At 34.4% G+C, this 12000-nt stretch overlaps 2 protein-coding genes across 2 annotated transcripts; both read right to left on the bottom strand.

The window, feature by feature from the left end:
* Positions 1-2744: 2744 nt before the first annotated feature.
* Positions 2745-3590, bottom strand: LOC104896233 (uncharacterized). The gene has a single exon (XM_048647134.1). It carries the CDS (start codon positions 3588-3590, stop codon positions 2745-2747), a length of 846 nt encoding a protein of 281 aa, XP_048503091.1.
* Positions 3591-6186: 2596 nt separating this feature from the next.
* Positions 6187-10334, bottom strand: LOC104896108 (N-acylphosphatidylethanolamine synthase). Its single transcript, XM_010682807.4, has 5 exons — positions 9969-10334; positions 8640-8767; positions 7199-7284; positions 6599-6736; positions 6187-6502 (listed from the first exon to the last, which is right to left on the bottom strand). The coding sequence occupies exons 1-5, from the start codon at positions 10181-10183 to the stop codon at positions 6206-6208; spliced, it is 864 nt and encodes a 287-aa protein (XP_010681109.2). The 5' UTR covers positions 10184-10334; the 3' UTR covers positions 6187-6205.
* Positions 10335-12000: the final 1666 nt, after the last annotated feature.

The raw sequence follows: 12000 nt of genomic DNA, 5'->3' as shown, positions 1-12000 counted from the left end.
CGTTCATTGACTGATGTAGTTAATATTATGGTGCGACGTTAACTGAAAAATCTTTGCTCTACCCATTGCTTCACTTTGAGGATCAAATAAAATCACAATTTGCTCCATTATTATTAGGATTCAATCAATGCAACCACTTCTTCTCCCACTTTATGCAGTCCCTGCTTTCCACAGTCTCGCTCAACCCCTCTCTTTTGTTGTCTTGAGATCCCGTGATCTTTATAACAAATTAAAATTTCAAACCCCTAAAGCTAGTAACTCTTGATATGGTTAATTGAACCCGTGCAAATTACAAACCAAAAATGGAGATTTAACCATAGCTAAAAATTGTTATATCTAATTGAATCTTTCTCCTGAATTTGGGCAATATCGTCATATTTAAATAAAATGGAGATTTTTTCAAAAAATTGCTACATTCGATCAATTGAATCTTCTGTTATTAAAGAAAAAAGTTCTCGTTTAATGCCAAATTTGTTCGAGAAAGTTATCCAAAAAGTTTGACCACATATTCATCGAACACACTTGATATTTTCGAAAATGGAGAAAAAATGAATTTGATTGTGTTTTTTATCCATTGATGTTGGAGGTGTGAGGTTCAAATGTTATCTACATGAGTTTCTTTTATGAAGATGATGATTCTCTTTCTAGATGTTCAAATTGAGATGGTTCAGGACATAATTTTTATGGCAGTAAAGACTGAGAGTTCTAAGCAAGAGTTTCTTACATTTTGGAATTTTATTAGCAAACTTATATTTTGCTAAGATTATTTTCGGCTTCTAGGTAGAAGTAAGATTCTATGCACCTCTAGAATTTAAAGCTTGTAATAAGTTTCATACTATTTGACCAATTTTTTATTTATTTTGGAAAGTAAAATATCGAAGAAATTGTGTTGTCAATTATTTGTTACATGCACAATTCACCCTTTTGTTCATTTATATTATGAGTTTGTGATTAGCTCGCTGACCCAGGCCAATAACACTTGTTCCAAATGAACGGTAATAAATAGAAATAAATATAAATTTATATGCGAAAATATATTATATGATATTTTATCTTCTCTTTAAGATGAACACCTATAAATTATGATCTCTCACATTTCATATGTATGGTAATATTATTATTTTTTCGTTGTGATTTGGTTGTTGTGAATAAACTGAACAATATATATGACTTATAAATTTCACAAAGATACAACCACACTAAAATCATGGACAATAAATTTCACATAAGTTATATATGTAATTTTAATCATAAATATCGATGTCATATAATTAACAATTAAGATAGCATATTCCTAGCGGACTTTCAATATTATGATGTGGTATTTTGTACAATGAAAGGGGTCCCATTGATATTATACTAAATTTCAAGGCATTCCATGCTTGTTGTTACAATTAGGCTACCCTCCTTTAAGGTTTACAAACCTCATGAGCCAAGTAAAAGTTAACTTTTGTTGAGACTTTGTTATATTTCCTTATCTCTGTGTTTCGGGGAGATTCTATTGTGTATATATATAGTTGGTATCTCTTATCGAAGTAAAATTTGTATATTGGCTAATTCGTTTTTTAGTTGATAGTTTAATATCAGGTATTAGTACATAAGATGTTTATACTTTTGTGCAAGTGTTAGCACATAAGATGTTTATTCTTTTGGGTAAGCTAACTGTTAGTACATGAGATATTTATTATTTTGTGCAAGCTAAGTGTTAGTACATAAGATGTTTATTTTTTTGTGTAAAAACATGAGGTGCTAATATCAATTATTATCGATTTTATCGTGGATTGCGTTTTGTATTGCTCATCACATTGTAACCCAACACTAATAATTATCATCATTTTATGGGATACACTGTAGTCTTTGTAATATGACGACCCACAATCTTATAATTTTCAATGAACTTATAATTTTGATGGTATCGGTATGTGGTCAATAATCTTATAGTTTGAATTTTTTCAAAAAAACTTATAATACAACTTATTGTATGATTAATACGTCCCTCGGTAAACTTTAAGTTTAATATTATAATCAGTCAAGACTTTTTTTTGGGTTTAGGAAGAAAGTACAACATGTTCATTTAAGTAGTTGTAATACCTTAAGTAGTGCCTAAAATATCAGCTTCTTGTTATAAATTTATTTGTTAATTAGTGACAAAATATATGATTAGTACCTAAAACATCGAATTTAGGGGATATGAAATTTTAATTAGTTCCTAAAATACAATATTATTTTTTTAAATTAGTGCCTAAAATATCAAATTTAGGGGATATTTTTTTTGGCAATTTTATGATACATAAGTAATTCCTAATTAATAGCAATCATTTCCTAAAATTTAGTTGATTTACATTTCATAACAGAGTCAATTTATTAAATAGCTTTCCGATTATATGCCAAAAAAAGTAATACATAGCAGAAATATTTAGAGACAAATATACGTGGCAAAAAATTGTAAAACTTTTTACAAAGGATTGACACATCAACAATTCAATTTGCTCATGACACATAAGCAAATTCGTATTGTTTTATAGTATTATATATAGATAGATATTTCAAATAAGTTGACCATTACAACATCATTATTATTGAAGGCAAAAATGTGATTATAATATGAGTACCACCTATCAAGAGCTTTTGAGATTTAAAAAAGAACACATGAATTTACAACTTTATTTTCTCAACTTACTGAACAAACGTAAAAAATCCAAGAAACAAAAAGTTATAGTACTGATATAATTGAGAGTTGGAGACTATCTCCAAATATGATCGAAAATCTCAACAACTCCATAAAAGCTACCAAAGTTAGAACTCACAACATCAACTCCAACTCCTAACCTTTCAGCCCCAGAAGCTGTAACAGGCCCATGGGCCGCAACAACAAGCCTAGGCCATCTTTTCCTCATATCCTCCCAATCCAGCCCATACTCCCTTAAACTCTTCAACAAACCCTCCACTTCAGCCGTACTCGTAAAAACAAGGCCATCCAAATTCTGGGCATTCACCAACTTCTCAGCACAGTCCGGCCCAGCCCAGCTAGTCTCATAGGCGTCAACACGAACCGCAACCCAGCCCATGGAGCCCAATTCCCTAAGAAAATCCGGGACAACAGGCGGCTCATTAAGGCCCAAAACAAGGGGAACGGGGCAGAGGACTTTACGGGCCAGCCCAGGACCGAGTGAGTGAACGAGTCCACTCGGGGTGGGATTGGATGGGAGAACGATCTTGACTCGGTCGGAGTTGGAGGATAGCATGGAGATGAATTGAGGAGTGAGGAGGTCGGCGTCTTTTCCAAGGGCTGCGAGAGTAAGTTGTTGGTCGGAGAGAGGTGGAGATTGAGAGAGGGCGGAGAAGAAGGCGGAGATGCCGGAACGAGATGTGAATGCGATGGCAGAGAAGTGGTTGAGGTGGGAGATGTGGTGGAGGAGAGATAGTGTGGTGGAGGAAGTGGGGCCAACAATGATGGTAGGACAGGAGAGGGGGATGAAGTTGTGGCGCTCAAGGAGGAGAGAGAGTCTACTTGAGTAGTTCTTTTCTGGGGTCGTGAACGCTACCGTGCGCCTTGGTGATAGGGAGTTTACGCTCATATGCATCGTCATTTTTCTTTTCTAAATCTAAACTAGGAAGAAGTAGTAGGATTTGGAGTCACTTGAGTATTGACGGTTGAGGTTGGTTAATTAAGAAACAAAAATCAGCAAATATAAGTTTTTGGTCTCTTGACTCTTCAATTTATTTAATCAGCTGTTTGATCAGGGAGGAAGAGCCGTGAGGACATGTCCTTGTGAGGATAAAACTTTTAAGTCATCCTCACACGCTGTGAAGGAAGATCTATGCTAGACCTTGTGATGGGAGATATTTGGTTATTGGGGAATATGGGGATAGTATGGCTGATTTCTCTATAGCTCATGTTAAATGAAGAGGGAATCTTGTTACTTATTTAGTTGTTAGATTACGCTCACTTGATGGGGTATAACAAGTTTTGTTGATGATTTCGCGCAAGGCGTTTTGACCTTATTGGGGTTTGATGTTTACTAATAATAATCTCTCTCCGTTTTCCCCTTAAAAAAAACTGAATTTTATTTAGTTCAAGTGTATTAAATTAAATTGAAAATAAAGCATGATTGAAATAATAGTAATAATTGTAAATTAAACACAATAATAACAATAAAAACAAATAATAATGGCAATTTTATCATAATAATAATATATTTTATTTAGCTCAAATGAGCTAAATTTAAGCGAATTGCATTTAACTTAAGCATACTGAACTAAATTTAATTTAAGTTCACTTAATTTAATTTAACTGAACGGACATTAAGTCCAAAAAAGTACAACCTACATAGCCAACAAAAAAAAAACACAACAAACTGCTTCACCTAAATCGAATATAGTAAGTACAACGTAATGGATCACTGTGCTAAATATAAATAATGACCCCAAAATACAATAATACTATGCATAATAATAGACTAGTTAGTAGTTACCATATTGAGATAAAAATAATTGTTTAAAAAATCCCCTAAAATATGGGGCTAGGATAATGTGACTAAGACTATGTTTAGTTCACCTGAAATTTTCTAATCTGAACTTATCTGATTGAACTTATTTTTTCTGATCTGATCTGATTTACAAGATCTTATCTTTTATAAAATATATTATTATTATTATATTATTACTTTGTAATTTATTATTATGCAATACATTATAAGATCTTATTTATAGTATTACTATTATTATCGTTTTATTTCTATCACAGTTTTTACACAACTTTTATTAATAATAATTATTATTATTTTTATTATCATTATTATAATAATGACAATAATAATTATAATCATAATAATAATAATAATAATAATAATTACTAAAAATAATTATATTACCCAAGTTATTAATTTATAAGAGCACTTATAAAATGTTTCACACTTTTCCTTAAAAAAAAATGTTTCACACTTGAGAAGTCGGCAAACTCAACTTTTTTTTTTCATATAAAATAAAATAAGATATACAAACAACCATGACTTGCGCAAGAAAGAAGTGGATAGCGTGCAACTTCAAATAGCTAGAGAGATTTGGAATTCGATAGGAAGAGGTATACCGGATTTAAATTTATAACTTGTATCTCGCACTTATGTAATCCAAACATAGTAGTTTCGTTGTCATGAATTTGAGCTATCATATATTATATATTTCTTATTTTTGCGCCAATCTTATGTTCTTAACACTAGGGCTGTTCAGAGTGCGGTCTGGACCGCACCAAACCGCAACCCAAACCCTTTTTTTGCGGTTTGGGTTGGTTTGCGGTTTTAAAATTGCGGTTTAGGTTATGATTTCAAGCAAACCGCAGTTTGCGGTTTGGGTTGGGTTTTAATTTTTGTAAACCAAAACCGCACCGCAAACCGCAATTTTATATTTTTTTTTAAAAATTAAATTTAAACACATTTGACAAGGTGGCATACAAGTATAAAACTGAAAAAAAGAAGTTTTAGGTAAAGAACTTTAACACTTTTGATAAAATATTATTTATGTTTAATTATGAAGTCAACTTCATATCTATTTGGACTCCTATTAACAATTTTTTTTAGTCTTAGATTACAAAATTAATGTCGCGGAGGAAAAAATGGTTAAACCGCAGACCAAACCGCACCAAGCCGGTTTGCACGGTTCGGTTTGGGTTGGTTTGGGCAAAAGTGCAGTGCGATTTGGGTTGGAAAAATGTCAAACCGTATATTTGCGGTTTTGGTTGGGTTAGATCCCAAACCGCACCAACCCAAACAGCAAACACCCCTACTTAACACGTGGCTTTTAATTTTCTATTATTTAATAACAACAATATAACTTAAAATAATGATAACAATGACATTTATAATAATAACAACAAGATTAATAATAATTACCAATATTAATAATTAATAAGTACAACAACAACAATAATAATCCTTTTGAACAAATGTACTAGTAAATAAGAGTATTAATAGCAATAACGAGTTTTTAAATATAAGCATGATCTGATATAAACTTATCTGATTTGATCTGATTCTGAACTTATTTTTTTTTATCTGATCTGATCTGATTAGATCTGAAATAAGCAAAAATAAGATGAACTGAACATAGCCTAAACTAACCAACATAATTCAAATAATTGGGCGCTCTAAGACTAGAGCCTCTAAACTATAGGTCACTTTACCCACTCTATTAATTGATAAAAGATCATCTAATCTCTTTTTTTCGAAATTGTTTTCTCAAATTGATGTCGCAAACTCTCCAAAGCAGCTTGTAGCTTTTCTGATATGCTGGAGTAGAGACATCTCTGAGCTACTTCGTCTAACCCACAAGGTGAGATGCTAGGCCATCCAAGCATAGGTGAAGATTCATCACCAGAATTCAATAATGCCATCTCCCTCAATCTTGGAAGGTCAAATTCTAGTGGCTCACCAACGATAATCTTAACATGTTTGTTGATAAGTGGTAATGGTGGTCTTCTACCAAATAGGTAATCCTCTGGCATGACCTGAAGGAGGACAGCGTTGCATATTAACTACATACAACAAAAGATACTGAGAATGATTCTTGTCGAAGAGTTTATTATAGCTGACATCTCTTTTACCTTATGGAAACCATGGTGAAAGATTGGTAAAATTATTGGAGTCACAGGGGCACGGACAATTAGACTAGCAGTTCCCCATTTTAATCTTCTTATTGGACCATCCTGTTGAGACACTTTTCCTTCAGGAAATGTGTGCAGCTGTTCAGGGAAGATAGGAAAATTTATCAATCTGTAAGCAAACATTGACCAAGTACAAAAAGTGCTAATTATTATTCCATTGCAGAAAAGTGCTGATACACTCATTGTTGAAACCCATTAAATGTCCACTTGTGAGTGTCCCACATTGGAGATAGAGGAGAGAATAAACCACTTTATAAGATTAGGAGTTACTCCTCCTATCAACAATTGGTTTTAGGATGGAACCTCTTGGCTTGTAAGTAGGCTAAACTCAAATTTAACACTCATGAAAGCATAACTCCAGAAATTAGATAACATCGCATCAGTAACTCCTCCAAGGTAATCATATTTCAGTTAGGAAATGAAGTGCATATTGTGTCATAACATGGAGAAACAAAACACTAATTACTGGTCAAAGTATTAATGCAACAAAAAACAAATGAGAAAAAATTGCAAGAAGGTTGCGAGAAATCAAGATTTTACCCATTCTCCATCACTTAAGCGCTCAAGGGCTTCATTCATGTGTTCCTGATAAATTCCACCACCTCTATCTATAGGTATGCATTTCCCTGTGCAATATACTCGTTCAGAAGAGAGCCGAACTCAAACGCACTTCATGCATGCCAATCCGCAAAAGCTAAAGAAAAGTTTTAGACAGTCACAAACGTTATCCAATTGTAACAATGAAAGATTGCAATATGATGTAAATGCTATGTCACTGGAACAAAAATACAATAAGTATATGACTCTGTAAATGGAAATATTCCAAATGATGCTAATTGAGTATCTTCCAGAAATCAATAACCAGGATTACCCAAGAGAATCAAACAGAATACCATCTTATTGTGTCGTTTAATTTTTCAACACAAAATTCCTCTTTGATATCAACATGTTGTCCAAAGAAAAGAATAAACTAGTTAGAACAAGCCTACATCATCCAATCTCCAAGGAAGTAGAACGTGACAGGTCTTAGACTTGTCGATAAATTAAATCTCACCTTACAGGGCAGTCCAAATGAATGGGAATGTATTGCATCAGAAATTTAAGACAAAATATATCAAGTCAGAAGCTTCAGCACAACAGTGACAGGGTTTTACGGCATAACATTATAGAAGACTACATCCCAAGATATAGATCACAAGTAGCCAGGTAATTTCCCAGTAACCCATCCAACCCTCATTTGCCATACCATCAGTGTCTTGCCTCTTCTTAAGCTATCTATCCTCATCCCCACGGACCGCTTTCCAGGTGCACTTGGCCACTTCATTTCAATTATCCAAGGCATCTAGCTGAGTTACGAAGTGAAGAGGGTACCTAAAGTTTATAGAGGACATGGGATATATAAATAAAGGGGAACTAATAGCACCACTATGGTTACCCCCACCCCTAAAAAAAAAAAGGGTCCAAGAATAAGGTTAGCATGGCCTTTCTGCCGTCCACAGCTGAAGTAAAAATATAAATATAAATGAAAGAACCAAGTATAAGATATGCCAGGAACAACTTCTAATTTGCAAAGGAAGATCTGCCACAGCCATTCACTACTATTAAAGTGTTCTTCAAAAAAAAAAAAACACCATTTCTAAAACTAAGGATCTCCTATTGCCAGGCATTCATAGCTTCAAAACCTCCACCTAGAAAGAAACACGATAATCCTACAGTAACAATATTTTTCATTTGTCCTCTTCCGAAGCTAACCAGTTCTATGACAATGTCTGAATTATCAGTAAAGCATACACATTACTTTCAACGACAACTGTGCAGTGCCATCCAACAGGCTTACTTCAAATAAACAGCGTTACCAAGTGAATCAGACATTAGAAATAGTCAGAAACATGACAAAATAAAACAGAGATGGATAAGACAGCATTACATTCATCAAATGCATAAATAACAAGACAGATGCAAACCATAAACAGCTAAATACCAAGTCGAAAACAATAAGACAGCACTGTATTTTTAAAGCATATATCTTCAGCAGCAAGTACCCATCTCGCCAATTTGGCATCTGTTATAGGGAATCCCTTGAATCCCCACATGAGTGGATCATCCAACCTGTCAGAATAAACAGTCCCATCAAATTAAGTAAAAACAGTCTCTTCTAAACGAGAACATGTTATTGAACTTGAAGTAAAATCACAGACTGTAATTACACTATTTCAGTTTCCCCATTTAATCTCCAATTGTATTTCAGTCCTTCCTCCAAGATTGCGTGCATTTGTTTTGTTGGCCCTTGTGGTTTAAATGGCAACAATGCAAACTCCAATCTTAATCATCTACTATAAGTTCGGTGTGTATGCAAATATCATATTTCCTTGGAAACTTCTAGAACAAACACATAAGAATGTTTGGAATAAGTCAAGAAAGAGCAGCAACTTCTTGAGTTAGAACAATACAGCACGGGAATATCCTACACTAAGACAGAAAGAACTGCAGTTGCTAAGAGGGAATTCCACAATGAGAGAAGTCCGATGTACGAAACTCGCCATTACTTAACTGGAATTGATGCTTAAGGTAATATTCCAAGTTCGCTAATTGAGTCAGTTCACTAAGTTCCTACATTATTCAAGAACCTGCTTCTATAGTTCAAAAGTATTTGAGTCTATACTTAGTGGACTTGGGGTAAAGGTTTACTTGTGTTGTGACTTAGAGCAAAGCCTCAGAGTCAAGAGACGACACTCGTGTGAAGTCCGAGAGGCACAATAGTTAGATAGAATAGTTATCGGGAATTGAGTTGGTAAAGGAACTAAAGCGTTGGCACGAGTAGTAATAGGTAGCAAAAGATCAAACTTAAGAGTCAAATCAAAATCCCTTGTAGTCGAGGTTTTTGATTCATACCGGACCTGTGAAAGTTTTTCGGGTATGATTCTCTTCCGTCTACTATTAATTTCCTCACAATATAACTACTCCATCCGTTCCATAATAAGAGAAAAACAGCTTACAAGTTACCATTCACCCCCACTCACTCATGTAGCATTTTCATCTACAACAACAATGTTATAACAATAAGAGAAAAGCAGCTTACAATGTTAAAAACCAGACTGATTGACTGAAACTCTCAAATTACATTGCACAACATAAAAAAACCTCAATTATAATGTTTTTGGATTTGATTTAGCTCCTTGTTAGTTAAAAATTAAGTCATCAACTAAAATCTGGGTTCCGTCTTCTTTTTCTATAATGTTGCAACGAGTTAAACGACATCAATTGAAAAATGAAAATGAATTATGTAAGAGAGAGAGTGAGAGAGACGAACGTGGACATGTGATTGCTGAAGGTGAGGAGAGGAACGCCAGGAGGGCGAGATCGAACGAGTCGAAGGAGGGTTTCGGCGTTGTAAACGGTGGTGGTATTGAGCAACGTTGTCAACGCCTTGGCAAAAGTTCCGACTGCGGTGATAATCACCTTCCGTGGAATACCAGACATGTGTCCTGCACGCGCCGCCCACTCCATTGTCCTTTCCTTCCCCATTCTCTCTCAATTTTTTTTATTCTTTTTGTATTTTAGAGGAGGAAGAAGTGGCCGTCTATCAAACTTATATGTTAAATGCAACAAATCTACCTCCTCACCATTTATATTTTTCACTTCCTCCTCACCATTTATATTTTCCACTTCGTTTAAGATTTGTAATTTATAACTAATGAAAAATATAATCGGGTCTTGTTAAATTTATTTTGTGACTTACTTTTGTAAAAGGTAATCCGTTCGTCCCAAAATTTAGTCCTATTTTCATTTTGGGTGTTTCAGAATATAGTTTCCATTTTCATATTTAGTTCCATATTTTTTTCATAATTTGTCTAAAAAAACCGTGTTTCATCATTTATTTGCTTTTTAAATTTTGTTTTTTCCTTTGTTTACTCAACCAAAATATTACAATTAATGCTCTTTCACCAATTCTCCTAAAAAAATGCTCTTTCACCAATTATTCTCCATTCTCTCTCCTAAAATAATCTTTTCCCATACAACATTTATTTAAATAAACAAAAATTCTTTATTATATCTCTTAGAATCCAATTTACAAAAATTACCGTGAAAAAAAAATGAAAATAATATTTTGAGACTGAGGGAGTAATTTTTATAATTTTTACTGATTTGTAGATGTAATTTTTATAATTTTTATTTATATATAATTATAAATATCAAGTTGGTGACTAATATAATAGGTTAACGGGACACGTGCCCTATTCTAATTTAATTATCAATCTTAATTTAAACTAACATTAAATAACACAATTAACCACCAACCACACCACTGCTACGGCCGACCCCACCACCACTGCCACCCCTTGCCCACACCACCAGCTAACCACCACCCCACAACACTAAGAGTAAGAATAGCGCGGGTCTAGAGGAGCAAGTCTGAGCGCAAACTTTGGAGAGTTTCGCTCCAGACTTGCGATAATCTGATGAAATGCAAATGTGAGTCTGGGATTGAGTTTTGGTTTCCCAAACTCAATCTGAGACTTGCTTATGGGCCCCACAAATTGTTTTCCTTTTTTTTGTCTTCCTTGAATGCAAACATAAAATAAATATATAAAATAATATATTCAGCTTTTGGTAGAGAGTCTGGAGTAAGTATGAATAATAAAGTGTAAAATTGGAATGAGTCTGGAGTGAGTTTGAATAATAAAAAGTAGGTAAAATTAATGGAAAGCTGATGTGACACAGTCTTAAGGTTGGATTTAGGTCTGAGGGATAAACTCACCCTAATATCAACCACCACCAAACCTCTTACATAAAACATTTAAATTTATTACCGTCACCACAACTGGCCACCAGCCACCCACGGCCATTCCCTTAACTTTCCATCGTCACCCCTCACCACCAAACACTATGATCCACCACAATTCACCACTGTCACTGCCAATTACCCACTCCCAACCACCAAATCTCACAAGTCACCACCAACGCCGCCAACTGCCACCTGCTATCCAGTATCCTCAATCGACATACTCTTTTTCTCCTTTCTTTCTCCAAAATATAGAAGTAGTACTCCTAGTTGAAGCTACGGAAGAAAAACAACGACAACGGAGAATGTAAAAACCATTTCAGATCATGTGGTTTTATTCTCAGATGATGAAGAAGAAGCTAGCCAAGACGACAAGCAGATTGTTGTATATTATCCAAGCGTAATTGGGTCAGTGCCCAGTGGAGGCGGATCCAATTGAGTGTAAGCTGAAATTACCGTCGTCGAGGCCGGGTTCGACCCCGGTGGCCGGTACCTCAACGAGTAATATCTTATGTAGGTGCTTTTACAGTTCAATGTGCAAAGTGCTTCAAATGGAGAC

This window comes from Beta vulgaris, chromosome 6, assembly GCF_026745355.1.
Source record: "Beta vulgaris subsp. vulgaris cultivar EL10 chromosome 6, EL10.2, whole genome shotgun sequence".
NCBI classification, from domain to species: Eukaryota; Viridiplantae; Streptophyta; class Magnoliopsida; order Caryophyllales; family Amaranthaceae; genus Beta; species Beta vulgaris.
The sequence above is the reverse complement of the archived record's forward strand: the minus strand, read 5'-3'. Positions and strand labels throughout refer to the sequence as shown.

What these genes read in the sequence shown, in the direction of transcription:
- LOC104896233 (XM_048647134.1), bottom strand. Translation starts at nt 3,590, where the DNA reads ATGACGATGCATATGAGCGTAAACTCCCTATCACCAAGGCGCACGGTA.
- LOC104896108 (XM_010682807.4), bottom strand. Translation starts at nt 10,183, where the DNA reads ATGGGGAAGGAAAGGACAATGGAGTGGGCGGCGCGTGCAGGACACATG. An exon ending in GTCTTATTGTTTTCGACTTG is followed by an intron (nt 7,285 to 8,639) that starts GTATTTAGCTGT and finishes TATATTGCACAG; the next exon opens with GGAAATGCATACCTATAGAT. An exon ending in GCTTAAGTGATGGAGAATGG is followed by an intron (nt 6,737 to 7,198) that starts GTAAAATCTTGA and finishes TTCCCTGAACAG; the next exon opens with CTGCACACATTTCCTGAAGG.